The sequence below is a fragment of the Leuresthes tenuis genome, unplaced genomic scaffold (genome assembly GCF_036924035.1).
Source record: "Leuresthes tenuis unplaced genomic scaffold, fLeuTen1.0.hap1 SCAF_3, whole genome shotgun sequence".
Taxonomy (NCBI): domain Eukaryota; kingdom Metazoa; phylum Chordata; class Actinopteri; order Atheriniformes; family Atherinopsidae; genus Leuresthes; species Leuresthes tenuis.
In genome coordinates, this window is record NW_027325357.1 from 18,133,085 (window position 1) to 18,153,985 (window position 20,901).

Consider the following 20,901-nt stretch of genomic DNA (forward strand, 5'->3'; position numbering starts at 1 on the left):
GTTTCAGTCCACATGCACAGGCCCAGGGGTCATAAGAGTCAGGGGGCCCTCGGTCGTATTCCAAAAGAACAAAGTACCATACATAGCTCAGAAAGAAACACAAAACAACCTATTTTTTTTTGTTTGTTTTTGCTCTTTAGCTCCTCCCACGGCTGTGGGATGTGACATCATTGAAACAGATCTCCACGAGAGGCATGCAAATGTACAGTCGCACACGAGATAAGATAAGATGTGCTTTATTGATGCCTGTAGGGAATTTTATTAACTTTTTGTCATGTTGAAAGGGCCAAAGAGACGACATCAAAAGCTCACAAAAAAACGTAAAGGAAAACAGTGTGGTGTGAGGCTGGAAGTCGAAGTCGTAAACTATGTGTCATCTCAGCCCCCCGTAGCTCCGGGGCATTCTCAGGCCTGAGAATGTGCATAACAAAAGACAATAAGCGTCTAAATGAGTTAGAAACACATAGTTTTAATATTCACAAACTTCTCAAGTGTGGCTTTTAAAGCAAGATAAATTAAGTGAAGAGATATAAATATAAAAATAGAGGTTTAACAAAAAAGGTGAGAAACATGCAAAATGTCACACAATATGGCCCCGTTGACTTGATAAACAACCTAAATGAGGTATTAACTATGAAAAGATACAAAATAACCGTAAAGAGAAGCTCATAGACTACAAAGAGAAGATGTCCAAAAGGAGGCACAAAATGTCCCAAAGACATCATTCAGATGATGTGAAAACCACAATGAAACACAAAGTTAAGCTAATCTAACACAAAATGACATGAGAGAAACACCAGTGTGACACAAAACAACAAAGAAAAGATACAAAATGACCATAAAGCAACACAACATGACCTAAACAGGACATAATATAGCACAAAAATATGCAGAGACATGAAGCAACTAAATTTGACTTCCTGATGATCATAGAGATGTAAAATGATCTAAATGGGGCACAAACTGAGCATAACTGTGAAACTGAGTCGAAATGAAGAACTACTTTATGAATACAGAGGGAAAAATTACATTAAAGTAAAGATTAAGAACAAATTGTGATGCCATAGTCGCTCTGTAAGGCCAGTCCATTGGGCAGTACACAGCTCCTGCACCAGTCCTATCCCAGCTAAGCTGAAGACAGGTGTACAATGTTGTCGCTTGTGGTGAGCAGCTTTGGTAACATTCTCTCTTTTTTTCCTGGTCAGTCTCTAAGACAGATAAGACGGAAACAGCCTTTCCCCCATTTCATTTGTTCAGTTTTCATTAACTCGCTCTGAAGCTGCTGCCTTAAAAGATGGCTCCAAAAAAATTGCCCTTTTTTATTAACAAAAATTGCTTTTGAAAAAATAACATAAAATAGATGTAACATCTCGCTGTGGTTCTTGTGCACCTTTATGTAAACACTGCCAGTGTTGCATTTCCAGTCCAGTCAGTTGTCAGAGTAAACACCCATAATCCTCCATCGCCTCCACCTCTTTCGGTGTGTGTCTATTTTCACCTCACCTGAAAATCCCCCCAATCTTTTTCGTCTTTTTTTTCTTACTTTAAACGTGAGTTGATTCACAGTATCCCACAGACAGATTTACGAGAGACGGAGAAAAAAATCATCTCAAAGTCAAGTGAGATCATGCAAAAATACTGACTCAGCTGTTGACACGAAATAATCTCACGTATGCATGGTTTGGGGTTATTTCGTGTCGATTTCAGGCTGGCACTGGGTGTTTTGACCCTCTGAGGAGAAACTGGGGGACCATTTCTGTGTCCGCGGGTCATTTATCTAAGGATCAAAACGCAGATGCAGAGGGGTGTCGGTAATTGGTCAGGCGAAGAGAGACTCTGTGAAGCTTCAAAAATATATTCAAAGAAGAAATTTGGGTGAAATATGGGGAAATAAAACAGAATATAAACACGGAGGTGCACGCGCCCGTGAGAACGCGACGCTGAGCGCGCGCCGCTCTCAGCGCTCACCCACTTCATTCATTGCAGCCTGCGCTCCAGTACAGTCCGTGCTTCAAGCGCCTCCTCCACGTTGGGCTTTAAACCTGGACCATGAGGGGCTCCTGCCGCCCGAGAAACATGCGGGATAAGGCAGGTAGGGTGCAAAGCGGAGCTCTCCTTACACTTTTATTTTTTCTCCGTCAGACTGATCGCTTTTTTTTAAAGATTTGGACGCTGTTGTGGGTCGACATTGTGTGCAGAGCTACAGAGCAGCTGGGCTAGCAGGCAGAGGAAGTAAACAAGTCCGTCACGTAGGCTTGCTTCAGACCTGACAGGAGAAGAGGCGGGACGGAGCGCGACTTATTTGCGGCCGAAAAATTAGTTAGATTGTGTTATATGATGAAGTATATTGTGAAGATCTAGTTTGTTACACTGGAAAGGCTTTGTTAGATCGCAGCGTCCTACTTGCTGCTTAGCCTGAGTGCAGCTAGAGTAGCCTGCAAGGAGATGAGTGTTATGAGAGAGAAATCCACAGGCTGTAAAGTGTTCTGAAAAGGCAGCTACGCATCATGCTTTTTGTCACAATGTTGAGTAAAACCTTTCCAAAAACATCAGATTAAAGATTCAACTGATTGAGTGGTGACTCCAGATGGGTTTTTTTTTCTTGATCAGACTGCTCAAACTGAACGAATTTCAATATCAGACAATAATATAAGACCAGGATGTGTGGCATGCCATCACTTAAAGGTTTAATGACATGACTTTTTTTAAGAGAAACCTCTCTCAGGTGGTCCTGCGGGGCTTCACACGTGTAGACATGACCCACATGTAGATTAAAACCTGCAACAACACAGTGGTTTTGTTTCCTTGGAGTTGTATTCGAATGTCTTTTATCATTTTATTGAGCTGCTTAACTCTCATGTTAGGATTAAAAGGGGCGATGTTAACCAGCTGTAAGCGACACCATTTCCCCCCACAATATGAGTTAACAGTGGGACAGATGGAAAGCAGATTTCACTGTCAATTTGGGGCCCAACATCCAGGTCCAGTAGGTGCTCCATCATGTCAGAGGCACACTTGTGGGACTCTAAGCATTTAAGTCTCAACTTCTCTCTCTGCTCACTTCAGAATACTTCAAGATCCAGCTCACTGTTTAATTCCTTCAATGAACAGTGCGCACGCAGGAGATGGCGTTATCTGCAGAGGGCATCGGAACCAGAGCTAACACTATGGCCCATATAATCCAGTGCCTTACTTATTATGAGAATAGTCTGTTACGTAATTTTGTGAGTCATGTATGCTGGAGGCCTATTTAACATCATATTGCCGAGCTGTTTCGTTTGTGAGCTGCACAGACAGAGAGCGAGAGGGAGAGAGAGAGGGAGAAACTGGAGTGTGGTCACAGTGGTTTAAATGTCTGTAGCCTGAGCTGCTGTAGCAGATGTACGGGGGATGAACAGAGCTCAGGCTGTGCTGGTGAGTAGGAGAAGTGCTCCGTTGGCTGTCTGTCCGCCTGCACAGCCCGAGAGGAGGGGCTAACCATAAAAACATAACAGAGCGCATTTTTATGTTGGTGGAGGCTGTTTATTTCCATTCAGCTGCTGAACATGTAAGCAGCTGCTTTTTTTTTTTTTTTGATAAACTGTGATGACAGTCGACACATTGAGCTACTTATGCTGCTTACTGCAATACAAATGTGATGCTAATTGAAGACTGGTGTCCACATCGCCTGTATGTGTCGTAGCTGCAAGGAATATGCCTCAGCGAGTGGAGCAGACCCATTACAAATGACATTATTAGATTGGCTCCACCACAGCCATATATCGTGCAGGCTTTTCATTCCCATGCCCAGGAGGCTGCCTCAGATGGCGCCTGCTGCTGTGAGACTACCTGCTTTCAATCCCCTTTGTTTTGCACTCCGCAATCTTTTTTTTTTTTTTTTTTTTACCTTTACGTCTCCTTCAGATTTCTACTCTTAAATCCTCGCCGCAAATCACTCCCTCTAGCCCTTGTACAAAGAATTGTCATCTCTCTCCCGGCTCCTCCTTCCCTCAGTGTGTCTGCTTTATCTGGGGGAAAGTTCACACGCTGATCCAGAATCACATTAACGGCTTCAGGCATGGGTACGTTGTGCCTTTGCAGCCACTGTTCAACTGCACAGTGCATTGACGGGACTCATGTTTTGCATGCGCGAGAGTCGGAACATAGGTTTTTTTGTATGTGTGTTATTTTTTTTACACGTTTAGCCTTGCAAATGTAGTGAGATGTGTGCTATGGAGACACCACTGTTGCTCATTAGGCTCAGGGACTGCCTCTTTGTAATCCTCTGAGGCATGTAAACCAGTATGAACTGATTCTGGGTAACACTTCTCTACAAGAACATAAAAAGATTCCCCCAAAAATTGGTCAAATATTCATCTTTACCACTGACAAAGAAGATGTGGTTTTATTTGATATTCAACTAGACATTAATGTGATTTATATTTTGAACAAAAACAGTGAAAGTGAACCTGTGTTGTGTTAATTTGCTGATTCTCCTTAGAATATTGTAGATTTATTTAGTATAGAGTTGGGACATTTGAAAACTGGAAATCTTTTTAGAATTTCTTGTTGCAAAATCCATTTTAGTCCACTCAATATAATTATAATAGAGCCATTTGGTTAAGATAAAGGCCTGAAAATGGACCCAGAATGCACTTTATATCAAAAAGTGTGCTGACCCCCATGTTCAGGCACTTGTATTCTCTGTTGTTTCAAGTTGGAAGCTGAGGCGGAGATATGGCTTCATTGTTATTTTTCTGTCTGTCAGCATGACTGTTAGCACCAGCATGACTGTCAGCATGGAACCTGGTGGATATGCAGGGCATGGGCAAATGAAGAGCCCTTTAAAGCTAAGTGAGGATCTGGATTGGTGTCTTTAAAACTGTAAAATAGTGCATTGACCTTGGTATAGGTTGCGCTCACTGAGTGCACTCACTGGCTTTACTGGTTTGGTCACAGCTCCATACACGGATGTATTCATCAACAGCGTGTTTCTGTATTTATTGTGTGTGTGTGTGTGTGTTTGGTAACATTGTTGTGGGAGAGGACTTTCTTTGAACCGTTTCTAAAAACAAGCTTTAGTTTGCTTTGGATAATGCTGAATGACCTCCAATGGCCCTGATCTCGACACCTCCCCACGGTGAGCGAGGGTTTTTAAATCCATATTCGCCTTCATTTCTAACATTTTGTACTTTGCATTTGCCTCCATATAAACATCAACAGGATAAAGTCCAACAACTAAACTGTGGACATTGTGAATATGGGTTAACCTGTGTCTCTTTATCCAGGAGGCCATCGGTGTCTTTATCTTAAAGCAAATACCAGTTACAGATGATGTTCAGTCGCTTCTTTTTTTGAAGTTTTGAAAGAGCTTCACCAGTGTGGACTTTATCAGCAGCAGCTTCTTAAGTCGAGAGAGCAGTGGCTGATAGTGTTGTTGTATTCTGTGGTGTATTTTTGTGTCTAAGGAATGTCGGGTACTACAAAGCAGGCTTAATGGTTTTGTGAGGCTTGTTGTGCCTAAAGTGAGAGTTTTAACCTCTTTTGACCTCGCTGGAGAAGTGCACCGCTCTCTCTACTTTTTTTTATGATGATATGCTGATTTAGATTCTCAATTGAAGAAATAGCTTGAGTTGTACGGTAACACTGCCGCTAAACAAAGCCTTGTGAGAAGGCACTGATTTTAACATCATAAACGTTGACTTTCAGATTCACACCATTAACAATTTCCCATCAAAACTCCTCTTTCCTTTTTTTTTTTTTGCTTCCTCTGTGTTGCCTTAGCATATTTTCTTATATTCCTCTCAGCTCGCCATTGCAGCCACTTTTCCTCTCTTGATGTGAGCAGGCGACACACTGTTGGTGCATTTTTTTTGTACTGATGATGTGTCAAACACCCGCTCATACAGGAGTGCACTCACACCCTCAAGAAAACACAAGTTAACAAAGCAAGCTGATGATCAGTCAGCATGCTTGCACGCACAGTACAGTTACAGCTTGACTTGACTTGGCCATTTACTCAGACTAATATCCTCGCCTCAGTAAACATGCGTGGGAACGAAACTGAGTTATTGACAAAAAATTTTCCAACGCGAGTGAGTAGACTTTGAAGACATTCAGCTTCTTCTAACTAGATTATTAACACACAATTAGATACGTGTTAGTATAGCTAAATTTTCTGTAAATATCTCGTCTTTTGTCAAATAACGGTGCGATTATAAAATCCTGACTTTGTTGGACGACAGCAACAGTCTGGAAATGGTTTAAGGTGAACGTGGGTTGACGCGTAGTCTTGATGGGCGGATTTTCAATCCCGGTTTCTGACGTGTAGCCATATGATGAAAGAAACTGAACAAAATGTGAATGAGAGCAGCTTCCACAGTGTGAAGTGCCTCAGCTCATTTCAGCCAAGTTGAGTGATTCTGTCCCCAATCACATTGTTTATTGGCTCAGTTTTGATTTCATACGATTGTGGTTTCTGGTGTCATCTAAAGGTGCTTCCTGTCATGGCACAGATTATCCTTGAATGGAGTTTTAGGTTTTGTTGAACCAGCTACAACAAAGAAAGCCTGGTAATGTTCATCTAGCTTTATAGTCCATTCCTCTTATATAAAACAACACATAAGGATCAGAAATGAGAGACACAGCTGCTGTACCTGAATGAACATTTAACACCACTGGGGGGGGGGGGGGGGGGGGTTGAATGGAAAACCAAGTTTTAGTTAATCCAACAACCGCATTGACTAGCAACAGAGAGCAGCACTAAGAAAGACTTTGTTTTAAGAAAGAGAATTAAAACCGGTTTCCACACATAAAAAAAAGTCTGTCATTCCACAGCTGCCACAATGAAAACATTTCCTGGACTGTGAGTATGTTAATTCATCTTTTGTTCGATGGCCTTTTGAAATGCTGGGCAGCTGATGCAGATTAACTCAAAACGGCATTTAATCTATCACTGCTTAGAAGGTCAGCAGTTATCAGTTGTTCCCCATTGTTTACTGGATGTACTCTGGCCTAAAATCTACATTAGATTATAGAGTCAGTTTCATTTTTCTTCACTTTCAGTGTAACAGAGACAACATGACACAATAGAAACGGCAAAACTTTGGTCATACGAGATCCAGACAAGAAGGAGCTTCAAGCACCTAATTTACATCATTGGTCATAAAACTTTTTAAGCACCACTCTAAAGGTAAAAGGTCAGATTCTATGGTCTTAATACCCAAGGCAGTTCACGCATTTCACTTTTTTTTAACTTTAACTTGAATTTGTGCATTGGTTTTAAAGACAGGTGGATGATGAGATGTGTTTAGAGTAACAGTCAAGAAGATAACGCATTATGGTGTCATATCAGCAAAACTGCTCTGACAATTGAAGATAACCAGCAGCAATTAATGCCACCACTTGGCATTTAGCTTAATATGACCTCTGTTGCAGGGTTTTGCAATGTTATGCAATTGTGTTTTGTTACAGTTGAACTTAAGCCCACACTTGTTTATCGCCCATGCCATTTTCTTCAAACTTGCCCTGCTGCTTAAAGCATGTGAACAATGGGTGATTAAACGTGTGATTACAGCAGCCTACCTTCCCTGGGCTCGTCACACAAACTCATTGTTTTAATTAGAAGTACTTGTCACTGACATTTATTTCTCGCATTTTAATGTGAAGCTGTCCAGAAACTGAAGATGTTTAGAGAGCAGCGAAGATACAACCTGTAGCTACAATATCATCATCACATCAACAGTAAAGACACTTTTAAATATTTTTTCCGTGTAGTTTTTTTCAGTTTCTTTGTGTTTGATCACCCTTTTTATGTTTGACGTCATTATCATATTTGAATGAATAAAAATTTGAGATGTTGTTTTGGATTCTTTATAGTTAGTTGGATGCAGTGGCTGTGACATACACTTTATTTAAAGCTGCAAAACAACTTAAAACCAATGGTCCGCCAACACATTTTACCATTAGAAAAGCCCCCTTTAACTCTAGGTGAGCTCAAGTGTACGTTTTCTTATTAAGGTCAAGAAAACATGTGCATGTGTTTAGAGGATTATTGTGATTATCTGCTGAAATGCTGATGACCCATGACAGTCGTGATCTCTGGTCTCAACCTCGGTTATAATGCTGAATTTATCACATTGCTGCTATCATAGTGTTAGTCGTTATTTCTAGTGGAGTAGTTCCATGATTGTTTTACTTGTAGCAAAGTGGAAATGATAGAGAAGTAAATACATCTAGAACTAATATTGTAAAAGAAAAAACTTACTTGGAAAAAGTAAATTATGACAAAGAAACAAATAATTTAGAAGGAACAAATGGAGCAAGACAATGTGATTGAAAATAATAAAGAAAAATTAAAAAAGGAGAATTGAATGGCAAAGTAAATAAATAGTAAATAAACACCAAGTTAAATGAATGCAGTGAAAAATTTCAACAGAAAAATGTTTTATTATTGCTTATATGTTTCTACTGTGTTCCAGTAGCATTGTTTTTATTATAGTAACCTACTTATTGCTCCATTCACATGTTTCTGTATTCATTTGGATCACAGCAGTTTCAGGTCTTCCTACCAAGCAGTTATAAAATGTGAGGCAACAGCGTCACCTGGTGTCGCCAGTGTCGCACTACATCAGCCAGTGTCGCACTACATCAGGTCTCCTCGGGACACTGATATTTCTGCTGCATTTGCTGCCCATGTGTACTGCAGCATGCTTCCATAAATCAGGAAGTTTTCATAAAATTCACACAGTCCAGTCGTGACTTGTCCGCCCACAGTCACGTGCGAGTGTAATGCTGGGCACGCACATGCTAACGTCCTGGCAAAGTTATTTTAGTCTACAAAATTCACTTCGGTTGCTGAAATTTTAAATCACCAGAAAAGGCATCAGATGTTTAATAAAATAACCGGCTGAACTAAATGTCCTATCTTCCGTTTTCTTTTTCTTGTCATTAGTTTTTTTTTCTTTAGGTTTTTCTCCAGTGTAAATTGTTGTAAATTGAAATTACAGCGGTTATAGTACAGCGAATGTCTCTGAATTAGCCACTATAGTTTTCTTGATTACTTGTAGAATTTCACAAAAATTGTAAATTAGGATTCCTCAAACATTTTCACTTTCTTTAGAGTGTTTTTTCCTCTCTCATATGTTGTCTTGTCTCATGTAAAATGGTTAACGGGCAAAAGCAGAGTAATGTCTACGTTTTTCATAAATCATTAACTGAATAAAATCCTCGATTAAAAAAAAATGCTTGCACAACCCAATGTTCTGTTGTGTAAGACTGTCTACTATATTAAAAGGTGCTGAACTGTTGCCATCAGTACATTGTGTGATTTCCACTTCGGGGGCCCGTGATAGGGTCGTGTAAAACTTAAAAACCCTACTTTACATGACTATGCGCTTATTTGAGCTTGTTACAGGCAGCGCGCCCTACATTCATCCCTCCTCCTCTCTGATTGGCTGCGGGGCCTCTAACCTCTCCTGTGATTGGTTAATTTCTCTGCCGCATTCGCTGTCCATGTGTGTTGCATGTGAACGACTGCACATGTTTTCTTCGGACGTCTGCTCCCCCTCGCTTTTTGCATGCTCATTTCACATCATCATTACGGTGCCATATGAATAGGGTTTTCTTTGAAAAACAAACCTTTGTGAAAATGACTGACAAAGGGATCTCGAGACCTGTAAATGTAACATTTACACCACATGCTTAGCGAACAAAACCATGGAAAACGCTCCAAAATTAAAATGTTCAACAACAATATTTGCTTTTCTAACACATATGAAACTACTGTTAATATTGGCTTAACATTGTTTCATTTGGATACATTCTGCCTATCTTTTGTTTTAGTTTTCGTCTACTTCCAAACAACACCTTTCCACACTTAAGGTGCTGTTGCGGCTGAAACTATTTCGCGCTAATAGCATTACATCTCGCATGGCACAAGAAAGTTGGACGTGAGTAAACTACTGGAAGAACACCACAACATGGGAGGAGTAAATATCTTAGAATTATAGCTGGTTTGTAGGGGAAATACGAAGTAATAACTCTGAAGTAAACATCCAGCTTGGACAGGACATATTGCTCTCTCGCACTTTCTCTTGCGCTCCGTTTGCAGTTCTTACGGTAACGAGAAACTGCTGTTCCCTCAGCTGATACGAGACATCCTCCCCCTATTCAGCCTCTTGAATCAGACTGCAGGGACGCCCGCTGCCTCAGTTTGTTGTTTGAGGGAGAGGATAAATGACCCAGGATACAAGATGATAGACAACGAGGAGCTGGTGTTGGAGACTCAGCCGCGGGAGCTCACCCAGAACCCGCTCCGGAAGATCTGGATGCCTCATAAAAGCAGCCACATAGCTCACAGACGGGGTAAGAGATGCAGCAGACCGACAAGTGCACGAAAGGATGAGAATATCGATCCCCTTCTCATATACATATATATTTTTCTCTCGTCATTCTTGAGCATAGTCCTGTGTCACTCATTGGATTGATCCCTTATTAGATATTACGCTGTTTCGGCGTTAACTCGCGTTTGGCGATTTTTTAAATGTATTTTTTTGCCTCTTTGCTCTTCGCAGTGTTGCATCATCCTCAACTCGTCTGGTGTAGGTTTACGTTAATAACACTTCCACGCAGGGAAGTTTGGGTCTCGCCTGAGGAAATGTTTACACTCACGTGGCTCCTTAAAACGAATTTACCTTGGAACATCTCGAACGCGTCTGTGTGCGAATCAGCTGCTCCTTTACCGCAGCCTGTCTGCTTTGCTCTTTGGGGGTCTGCTCGTTTCTGCTAAGCTTAAGCGGCTTTCTTCTGTTTTTGTTAACAAGGAGCAGCTAGTCCTGTCTTGTGTCAGGCACAAAACGTTTCAACCCCTCTTATCTTTTGGTCAAAAACACAGCGCTTAGAGCCTCTACAGCATCGGTTCAAATCATTTGCGCCGTGCAGTGACCTCTCTGGTGCAAACAACGCGTCTCCTTTTGTCTTGGCAGGAGTTTGGCACTCTTAAAACTTGACCAAAAATGTAGTCTTGTACAACGATAAAGCGGTTAGATTAAGTTGGATTAATATCACTACCTATCTGAGCTGTTTTTATGTAACAGCAAAGCCAGACAGAGGGTTTATGATTGGTTGTAACCATTAAGTACAACTCCTCACTTTTGGGGGGAGGAGGTAACAGGTAGCAGGTAGCCACTAAGCACCTCATCATAGCAAACAGTTGCTGCTTTTCCTTTTATTCAACAGCAATACTTTATTTATCTGTCGAAATGACCGTCTTATAATAACCTGTTAACCACAGTACAATAATTTAATTTAATTTAATTAAATAGCTTGGTCAATTATCCACTGATTACTTCTATATACTCTAAGAGTGTATATTCTGTTATCTAATTTTGTTATCCAATCTTGTGTTTTTTATATACTGTATATATATTTTTATTTTCTTTTTACCACCTGTGTGCTGAATATTGTTGTATAAGCTGCTGGAGACTGAATTTCATGGAGAGAGTCATCCCAAAAGGATCAGTAAAGTTGAGTCTAAGTCTTAAGATTGCCACATATTTAAAAGTGACCCACGACTCTCAGAGATACAGCTGAGTTACCACAAAAAGAAGAGACTCAACTACACTGGGCGCCCCGCAGAGCTCAATTCTGCGCTTAATTGATAAGCGTGTGCCTCCGGTTTGCTGTTTAAGAGGACCAAACATGGACCTCACCTTCTGCTGTAAAGGTCGCTGTCGTTTTGCTGTCTGTTGTGGTTTATATATCCACTCTTCTGCAGCTGTGCGTCACCATCATACAGCAAAAGCGTTTGCACCTTTTCAGACTAATAAAACTCCAGTCTGGAGCGATGCTGACGAGCCGTGTTGACCCAGTTAAACACGTGAGAAGCTTTTTAAATTAAAATGGAGTGTGTCTCTGCTTTGTTTTTCTTTCTTTCCCCAGTATGTACGACAAACTGTCCAACTCTCATCGTGACTGTTGGACTTCCTGCCAGAGGGAAAACGTACATATCGAAGAAGCTCACGCGTTACTTGAATTGGATCGGCGTGCCAACAAAAGGTATGAGCGACATCCCCACATCTGCCCCCCGATAGTTACAACTGTTCATGAGGTTTTAAGTGCAACGTTTTTCTTCCCTTTGTAACAGAGTTCAATGTTGGTGACTACAGGAGGGAGTGCCTGAAGATCTACAAGTCCTTTGAGTTTTTCCGTCCAGATAACGAAGAAGGCGTAAAAATCAGACGGTGAGTCCACGGCAAAACTTTCTGGATGTCGGCCTGAACCGTTCAGGCAACCATGACAAAGCCAGCCAATCTGCAGTAGTCAGCCTCTGATAAGCACCCATTAAACAAAGGAGGAGATCATGTGTTTAATCACCTGCCTTGAATAATCTCTGGGACAAAATCCTGCAAAGCTCGTCATAAATCTGAATTTCCCCTCACCGTTTTATTATCATTTATATACTTGTGTCCTTTCACAGTCAGTGCGCCACGTCAGCCCTCAATGATGTCCGGCAGTACCTGTGCGTTGAAGGAGGACATGTTGCGGTGGGTGTTGTCCCAGATGTCTCCGTGCAAAGTGAGCATATGGACACGTATGTGCTCGGGTCAACTAATAAGGGACGTTTGTGTGCGTTTTCAGGTGTTTGATGCCACGAACACGACCAGGGAAAGAAGAGGAACCATCATGAAGTTTGCTGAGCAAAATGGATTCAGAGTATGATGAAGGCAGAATTGTATGTGCTTTTTAAAGCTTGGCTTGATTTAACTCCAGGTTTGTTTACAGCGTTTTCTTGTCCAATCAGGTGTTTTTCGTGGAGTCTGTGTGCGAGGACCCAGACGTCATCGCACAAAACATTGTGGTAGGATTGGTCTCTCTTTTTTTTTTTTTATCTATTCTAGTGTGTTTTTATTTCCTTTTTAAAAAAAATTGCAACAAAAATAATACTAAAACAAGAACAAGCTGAGACAAACGCTCCATATCAAGATGCTCTTCAGATTTAACCATCTCTTCAGTTCAGTTCAGATTTAACCATACAGCCAACATCCGCTTCCCTCTTTTCCTGTGCTCACATCCTCTCCGTGTTTCCTCTCTTTGAAGCAAGTCAAACTGGAAAACCCAGACTACGTACACTGCGACTCAGACGACGCGATCGAAGACTTCATGAACAGAATAAAGTGCTACGAGTCGTCCTACCAGCCTCTGGATGAGGCTCTTGACAGGTGGGGACACGTAAAAAAATTGTTCCGGTCACGGAAGCGGCTCGTAAAATGTAAAAGGTGTTTAACTGAAAATCCGCCTGCAGGGATGTGTCCTACATAAAGATCATGGATGTGGGCCGTCGCTACATGGTGAACCGCGTGGTTGATCACATCCAAAGTCGAATCGTCTACTACCTGATGAACATCCACATCACCCCGCGCTCCATCTACCTGTGTCGCCACGGTGAGAGCGACCTCAACTTAAAGGGACGCATCGGAGGAGACTCTGGCTTGTCTGCCAGAGGAAAAGAGGTGTGTATCTGCAGCATGAGTGAAGTCTTAAAAGATGTCTTAAGCAATGTCGCAACTCTTATTTCAAGCATATTTCTGAAATGGTGTGTGCGCCCCCCCCCCCCCCCCACAGTTTGCCCAAAGTCTGAGGAATTTCATCGAAGAACAGAAGATCAACGATCTGAAAGTCTGGACCAGCCAGATGAAGAGAACCATCCAGACAGCGGAGTGCCTCGGGGTGCCGTACGAGCAGTGGAAAGCTCTCAATGAAATCGACGCCGTATGTCAACGTCTGCTTTCACCCGTTTTCTACAAAGTCGTCGCAAAGTACACGTGCAAAATCTAATCGCATCGTCTCCTGTCTTTACCAAGGGTGTGTGTGAAGAAATGATGTACGAGGAGATCCAAGAGAATTTCCCACTGGAGTTTGCAATGAGAGACCAAGACAAATACCGCTACCGCTATCCGAAAGGAGAGGTGATGAAACGTTTTCCGAGGGGTTCGGTGGGCTTCCTGATCGTTCCCAGGCGGGGCTTTTAAGTGTTTGACGGCTGCGGGTTTCTCTTTCAGTCATATGAAGACCTGGTGCAGCGACTGGAGCCAGTGATCATGGAGCTGGAGAGACAAGAGAACGTTCTGGTCATTTGTCATCAGGCCGTCATGCGATGTCTTCTTGCGTATTTCCTGGACAAGACTGCACGTAAGAAGGAAATTCAACTTGGGCCTTCTTTTTTTATTTTTTTTATTTCATCATTTATGAGAAAGTAGTTTTACGGCTTTCTTCAGCTAAACTACAGGGTACTGAAAAGTTTCCACGTGGAAAACTCATCTAGAACATTGTCTCTGTCCTCACAGATGAGTTGCCTTATCTCAAGTGCCCTTTGCACACCGTGTTGAAGTTGACCCCTGTGGCTTATGGTGAGTTTCGTTTTTGTTTTACCAGCTTATAAATGTGCCGTCGTCATTTTACTGTATGAAAAAAAAAAAAAAAGGAATAAACTGATCATAGAACAGTAGAGTCAGCAGCAAAACTGCAACCTTTAGACAAGTACGCTAACATGTAACCTCCTCCTCGTCTCCTCGGTCTGATTATTAACAATGTTACTTTTGATCGCTCTTCCTCAGGATGTAAAGTGGAGTCTGTGTATTTACGAGTGGATGCTGTGAACACGCATAGAGACAGACCAGAGGTAGGTGTCGCAGGCAGCACACAGAGAAGCCCCTGACCCGACTGTGTTTTCAAGCTAACATCATCTGTGACCCACATCTCAATCAGGAGAAACCCAAACAGAAAACCTTGTGTTGAAAGAGACACCGACTGTGACTCATGTCCTCTTTAGAGGCTCATCACGTCCTGTAACGCTCAGCCTGCGTCTCCATCACGGACCGGCTTAGCTGTTGGTGCCGATTTGTTCCTTTTTCTTATCAGTGAGAATAGAAACAAATTCGGGCATCGCAGCAACTCAAAACAACTTTGAATCATCGGCGCTCTTACCCACGTTTTCAGCAATGACCTGAAACTTTTTACCCATTTTCCATCCGGGGATACCAGTTTCAGGATGAATCACTCAGGTGTGTGTGTGTGTGTGTGTGTGTGTACGCAACACTGATACAATGTCACATCTGAAAGGCTTTTGTTTGGAACAAAAAGCTTTGAACTATGAGATAAAGCGTAGAATTCACTGATGGGACCAGCTGTTGCTGGGTTTGAGAGTAGCGTCCCCCTAACTGCCATAAGCAGGAGTGTGTGAGCTTACAGTTTAACACTGTAGTGGATGAATAAGGAAACGATCATTCAAAGTGGCATGTGAAGACTTTTTTTCTCTTTGTGACTGTATTGCAAAAGAAGCCATACTTGTAGTCATTATGTGACTGTTTTTTTTTATTTTTTTTTATAAACGTGTAATACCGACACGCTCTTAAAGATTAACTTGGTTTCACTGCGCCTGTAAAGATGCACAATTTCACTTTTATGTCCAGTAATGACGCCTTTTCTAAGCAAAGCTTTGTGCCTATGCCGACATATTTTTATTTATTCATTTACTTTTTTAACTTGGGTTTGATACCTGCTGCTGGATAAAACACGGCTTTAATATTTTTCAGTCGGCTGTAACTTGTTCCATGTTGATTTTGTAGAGGTTGACGCTTTTGTAAACGGAAATAAATTCAGCTGTTTTCTCAAATTATTGTTTGTGGTCGAAACATTTATTTTGATGAAGCCAAATCGCACACAGCGACTTCACGTTTCCACAGACCCAGTTCTCTCTCTTCATGTTTTTTTTTTTTAAATATGCTAGTTTGTGGGCTGAAGTGGGCGCTGATGTGTCTCAGCAACAGTGGAAGCTATTTAATATTAAAACGTTTACTTCTCATCTGAGAAATCCATTGTTTTGGTCTCTAGAAGTGCGCTTCTGACAGATGTTTTAGCTAAAAACAAAAACAGCTGCACTGACTTAAAGCCGTAAAGTTCCACACATGACATCTGCTACATTCATCGAATGCATCACGACATTTTTCAAATAAGTATAAATATATATTGTGGTATTATTTGATGATCAGAAAATGTAATACGTGCAGCACAGACCTTTTAACTTTTGTCTTACTTGTTCCGCGGCTGTTGCAGAATGTGAACGTGAAGCGCAGCACAGAAGATGCTCTGCAGACGGTCCCGGCTCACCTCTAACTGTGGACTTCCTGTTCCACCCGAGACCTCATCTGACTCACAGTTCAGACCTCTGAACATCACGTGAACGGTGCTGTTCTGCCGCCTTCTACGGCAGAGACATCCTCCTGGACTTTTATTGTAAATCTTTTTATTTTTTATTTTAACGTAGCTCGACTCACGGTGGAGAACACTAAAGACAAATGCCAGTATTAATGATACGTAGATCCACTGTTACGGGTGCAATGATGATCCTAATGTTCAGCATCTACTTCCATGATTCTCCTTAGCATACCTCTGTACTACTGTATGTACTGCCATATGCTTCCATTGTTTTTCGGAAGATGTTTTTAAATGTACGAGTCAATGTGAATCCAGGAAGGAAAAAGAAAAAAAAAAAAAATGCAGACACATTAATTACGGATGAACGTTCGTGTTGTTTAAGCCATGTTTTCTGTTCATGGTTGGTTTTATGGTTTTGTTGTTTTTTTTTAAAATAAGGCAATGCGATGAAGTTTTAAACATTCCAGCGGTGAAGATTAAACTTAAAAACTAATCCAAACAAATACGCTACAGAAGACTGAGATAACTCTGGAAATGGATGCGACACGTTTCCGTAAGTGGTGTAATCCAAAATGTGATGATGCGGCGTAACCCAACAAAACGTTTGGGATTCCGCATTTCTTTACCGATGCAAGAAAAGCTACGACAAATCTACCTTTGTTTTTCCTCTTCAGGCATTTGTTTAGTTGATTACTTCATTTGCCACAAAAAAAAAAAACCCCAACAACGAACACCTGGTTTTCATGCGGGGGTATGAGGAGAGGTACTGCGTAAACTGTAAATACGTATCTCTGATGATTTGTGTGTGAAACGGTCTGTGCTATCCTGTTTAGGGGAGAAAAGGAACTACAATGTATGCAACTAATATTCTGAACGCCTCGTCCGTCTCCAGTTGTGGAAATCTAAATAAATGTCCGACATGTGCGGGGAAAGAGAAACGTGTCATCTGTGGTTTTTAACGGAACGGATTAAATCACTTGAATACAAAGTATACAATGTTTTTATTATCTTCATTGCCAGCAAGTATACATACTTTAAATTCAATTTTTTTTTTGTTTACTTGTGAACTAAAACAAGAAACATTAAATCGATTGCCTTCAGAGTTTAAGGTTCGTGGTAATAAAACATAGCAAAATTGAATTTATAATCCTAATATATATTTATATATATTTAAAAACATTTAAATTATCTGGAAAAACAAAACAAAAAACAGTCCAAAAAAAGGGAAAAAAAAAAAAGAGTCAAATTTATCCTGTGCTCGATAATAAGGATGGCAAATATCTAAGGACCTGCCCCGACCTCTACTGTTCCAAAGGCAGATATTCATGTCTGGTGTGAATACTCATTATGTACAAACATCAATACTTTGAGCACAGCAACATTTTCAGGTTAAAAGGGTGGAACCCTGTTGGCCTGTACGGTCTTACTGTACATCCTATGTTTTACTTCTCTTGACTGAGCAGGGTTACGGTGACCTGCCCTGCGACGGGAATTCTCCACAGTGACAGCCAAGATTGCAAAAGGAATGTGTTTCCTGGTCTCCTCCGTTTCAGAACTGCGAAAATAAAAGGACAACATCACAACTGCAGAAGATTGGAACGCACCAAAAATAAAGGCGTTACAGATTTGACATTAATCATCTGATAATAACTTAATAGTAGCTTAGTAATAAGAATGCATGTTTGTGATATCCACTGAAAAACTCTGCAACATACAGAACTCACATCCCAATATTAAAACAAACCATCTCAACTTTTGGACACCAAAACGAGGATGAACACTTAACTCACATTTTTGAGGAACTCCTCAGCAACAATACGAGCCCTGGCATTGACAGAGAGCTTCATTTCACTGATCTCCTTGTCTATTTCTTCCATGAAATGAATGACAAAATCCACTAGTTTATGCTTGTACATCTGCTCTGTGTGGAAGTTGGTGATGAGAAAACTGATGTCATAGCCCTGCAGAAGGAAGGAAGGAAGGGAGAAAGAGAGATGAAAACAGAAGTGTTAAAAGACTCTCACATGTTCGCTTCAGCAGAGTATTGTGAAATTACAGTACAGTAACTTTGAATATTTGTAATCAGGAATCCCATTATCCAATTCTATTTTATTCATATAGAACTAAATCCTAACAAATATCTAGAGGCACTTCAAAGATAAAGTCCAATTCAAGCCAATAAGGATATATTTCACTGTAATCCAATCAAATCAAATCGGGTTGAGAAGACATTAAAGAGTTAAAAAGCCTCGAGTTTCAGGAGGCTGTTTTCAAATGCAGCTTTTCTAGAAGAAGTGGTGCTCTGAGGGTGTTTTAATGAGTTCACAGGAATGCGAGAGCTTCCTTGTCATTCAGGGCTTTGTACACACAAAAAATAATAATTAGCATCTCTTTGGTTTGTCCCTGACCACAGTGTCCACCAAACTTTCACGTGGAATGTTTTGCTCATGCCACGAAATTAGATTTTCATCTTTTTCGTAGTTTAGGCTATTTTGAGCATCATCCATTACTAATTCAATGTAAACTTACCTCCACTGGCTTTCTCCTCAGAATGAAGAAGTTTTCTGCTCTCATCATCATGAAACGCATAAACTTATGGCACAGAATCTTCTCAATCTCATCTGCCTAAAGCAGCAAATGAATAAAATAAGAAAATCAGGGATTACAGAGATTGGAGGATTTCATATAAGCAGCAACTGCTGGCAGCTGTTGAGTCGGCAAACTTTTCACACGATAGTCACACCTTAGCGGCACAAACGACTTCCTCATTAAGCTGTCATTGTTCCACTTTGATGAAGCGCACAAATCAAACAGAGGCTGCTTAGCGCTGGGTGAGATTGTTGTCTAAACAAAGCAAGGCATGTCAGCAGTGGATCAACCTTAACCATCTAATTCCACATCTGTACTTTCACACAGGACACTCATATGCTTTCAATGTGCATCACTTTCGCCTCGAAACCGTCCGTGTGAAACAGGCAGGGGTCAACCCACAGAAACCTGACTCACCTGTTTAACAGCGATGCTGACTCTGACAGAGTTGATGGAGCCCTCAATCAGAACCTTTTCCTTCTCATTACGGCTGATGATTACAGGCTGGAGGAGCAACTCTTTACTGCTTCTGGATATGAGAAGGAACACACGCTAATAGTATTCTGTCACGCCATCACTTGACCGGCATTAAAAGGTTAAACTCCTTCAAAATCGCTATCACAGTTCTGTTTTTTGGCTCACCTGACTTCCACCTCTGGCTTGTTGTGTCTTTCCACCACTTGCGAGGAGAAATTCTCCAAGCAGAGAGCGGCCTGCAGCGTGGCACGCACAGCATTGAGATATGGACGCAAGGTTGCTGTCTGAGAATTAGAAGGAGACGGGAATCATTGCTCATGAATATAATATCAATAATAATAATAATATCAAATATAAGCTTGGTGTTATTTAGAGAAGTGCCATTACACTCTTTGTCCAACAGAGAGCAGTGACATGTTTCATACTGAAGTGCACATTCAGTACAGTACAGTACTTAACTTACAGTTGTTTGATAAATCCAAGACACTCATTTCAAACGTGTTTTAGTTTTAGGAATTATTCTAGAAAAAGAATTATTTAACGTGAACTGATATTTTATATTCTGAAACTGATACAGGTCTAAAATTGGTAGTATGGTCGAGCTAAATCAGAGGTGGTTCTGTGCAGATGACCTCGCCGAAGCACATTAAATAAAATCCAGAACTAGGAAACCTGATCTCAACATTTGTGAATCAGTTTAAACACTGAATGTCTCACGGCTGCAACATCTGCCTCCCGTGGACACTGACAGCGAACATGACAGCTTGAAATGTAAAGTCTTTATCTATAAATTTAAGCAAGGATTTAGCAGTTGTATTTGATCTTTTATTATTATTATTATTGGGAGCAACAAAGCCACCTCAGAAGGTGTAACACCATTGCATCTGGGGTATCATCATTTTCATTATGTCAGCTGGTATCAGCAGAATTAATCAGATGCAACCTTCCTTCTACAGTTGAAGTATCTCACTATCTCACCCAACGTATAGTAAAAACATTTATTTAAGTAACAATGTCAGTATGACAGATGACCAAAGCTCTTATAACCTACATTTTAGAGGGAAGACCGATCATCTAACATTAGCCTGTTAGCTAATAGCTTTCATAGCTTCCTCAAAGATGACCCGTGGAAAAAATTAAGTACGCCCTTATTAATGCAGTTTTAGTACATAACCAGCAACAAATAACTACCGACAACTTCTGTAACATGTAACTAATTCAACTGTGACGTTTTATTTTGGATATATGTCTATTTTCTCTTACCATTTCTCAGTATCAGGAGAGGCGGCTAAAGGCGGAAGTAGCTACTCTTCGCGTTTTCCGCAAACACACCGGAAATGAATGAGCGCACAAGCAAGATGAGATGTAAATTGCCAACGTTGCGTTCATGTTCGGGTTAAATTGTGTACATTTTACAGAATTGGCAAACTACTATCTCTTTATACTTTTGTCCTATAAAATTAATTCATTCTACCATAATAACTGAATTCCGCGAGAGTGACCAAAAGCCAAGTTTTGTGCAGTTCACTTTTTTTTACTTATATATTGCTTTTAAAAGACAGATTCTTGTTATTTTAATACATCTATTATACAACCAGGTGGAGTTCCAATAACAAAAGCTGAATATCTGTACACTGGATT

General features: G+C 40.9%; 2 protein-coding genes across 4 annotated transcripts; one reads left to right on the forward strand and one right to left on the reverse strand.

The window, feature by feature from the left end:
- Nucleotides 1-1,990: 1,990 nt before the first annotated feature.
- On the forward strand, nucleotides 1,991-17,036 carry pfkfb4b (6-phosphofructo-2-kinase/fructose-2,6-biphosphatase 4b). Of its 2 annotated transcripts, none has more exons than XM_072382259.1 (14): nucleotides 1,991-2,092; nucleotides 11,920-12,036; nucleotides 12,125-12,221; nucleotides 12,458-12,524; nucleotides 12,619-12,693; nucleotides 12,782-12,838; nucleotides 13,078-13,199; nucleotides 13,283-13,490; nucleotides 13,603-13,749; nucleotides 13,842-13,946; nucleotides 14,040-14,169; nucleotides 14,325-14,387; nucleotides 14,595-14,659; nucleotides 16,093-17,036. In XM_072382259.1, exons 1-14 carry the CDS (start codon nucleotides 2,050-2,052, stop codon nucleotides 16,150-16,152), a joined length of 1,356 nt encoding a protein of 451 aa, XP_072238360.1. In that variant the 5' UTR covers nucleotides 1,991-2,049; the 3' UTR covers nucleotides 16,153-17,036. The 2 variants fall into 2 exon arrangements, with proteins under 2 accessions (XP_072238360.1, XP_072238359.1); XM_072382258.1 differs by lacking the exon at nucleotides 1,991-2,092 and adding an exon at nucleotides 10,156-10,344.
- A 140-nt stretch (nucleotides 17,037-17,176) lies between these two features.
- On the reverse strand, nucleotides 17,177-20,594 carry arpc4 (actin related protein 2/3 complex, subunit 4). 2 transcript variants are annotated; one of them, XM_072382261.1, is made up of 6 exons: nucleotides 20,524-20,594; nucleotides 19,426-19,544; nucleotides 19,201-19,312; nucleotides 18,724-18,819; nucleotides 17,985-18,155; nucleotides 17,177-17,749 (listed from the first exon to the last, which is right to left on the reverse strand). In XM_072382261.1, exons 1-6 carry the CDS (start codon nucleotides 20,524-20,526, stop codon nucleotides 17,744-17,746), a joined length of 507 nt encoding a protein of 168 aa, XP_072238362.1. In that variant the 5' UTR covers nucleotides 20,527-20,594; the 3' UTR covers nucleotides 17,177-17,743. The 2 variants fall into 2 exon arrangements, with proteins under 2 accessions (XP_072238362.1, XP_072238361.1); XM_072382260.1 differs by having other exon boundaries at nucleotides 17,177-17,736; nucleotides 17,974-18,155.
- Between the last annotated feature and the right edge of the window lie 307 nt (nucleotides 20,595-20,901).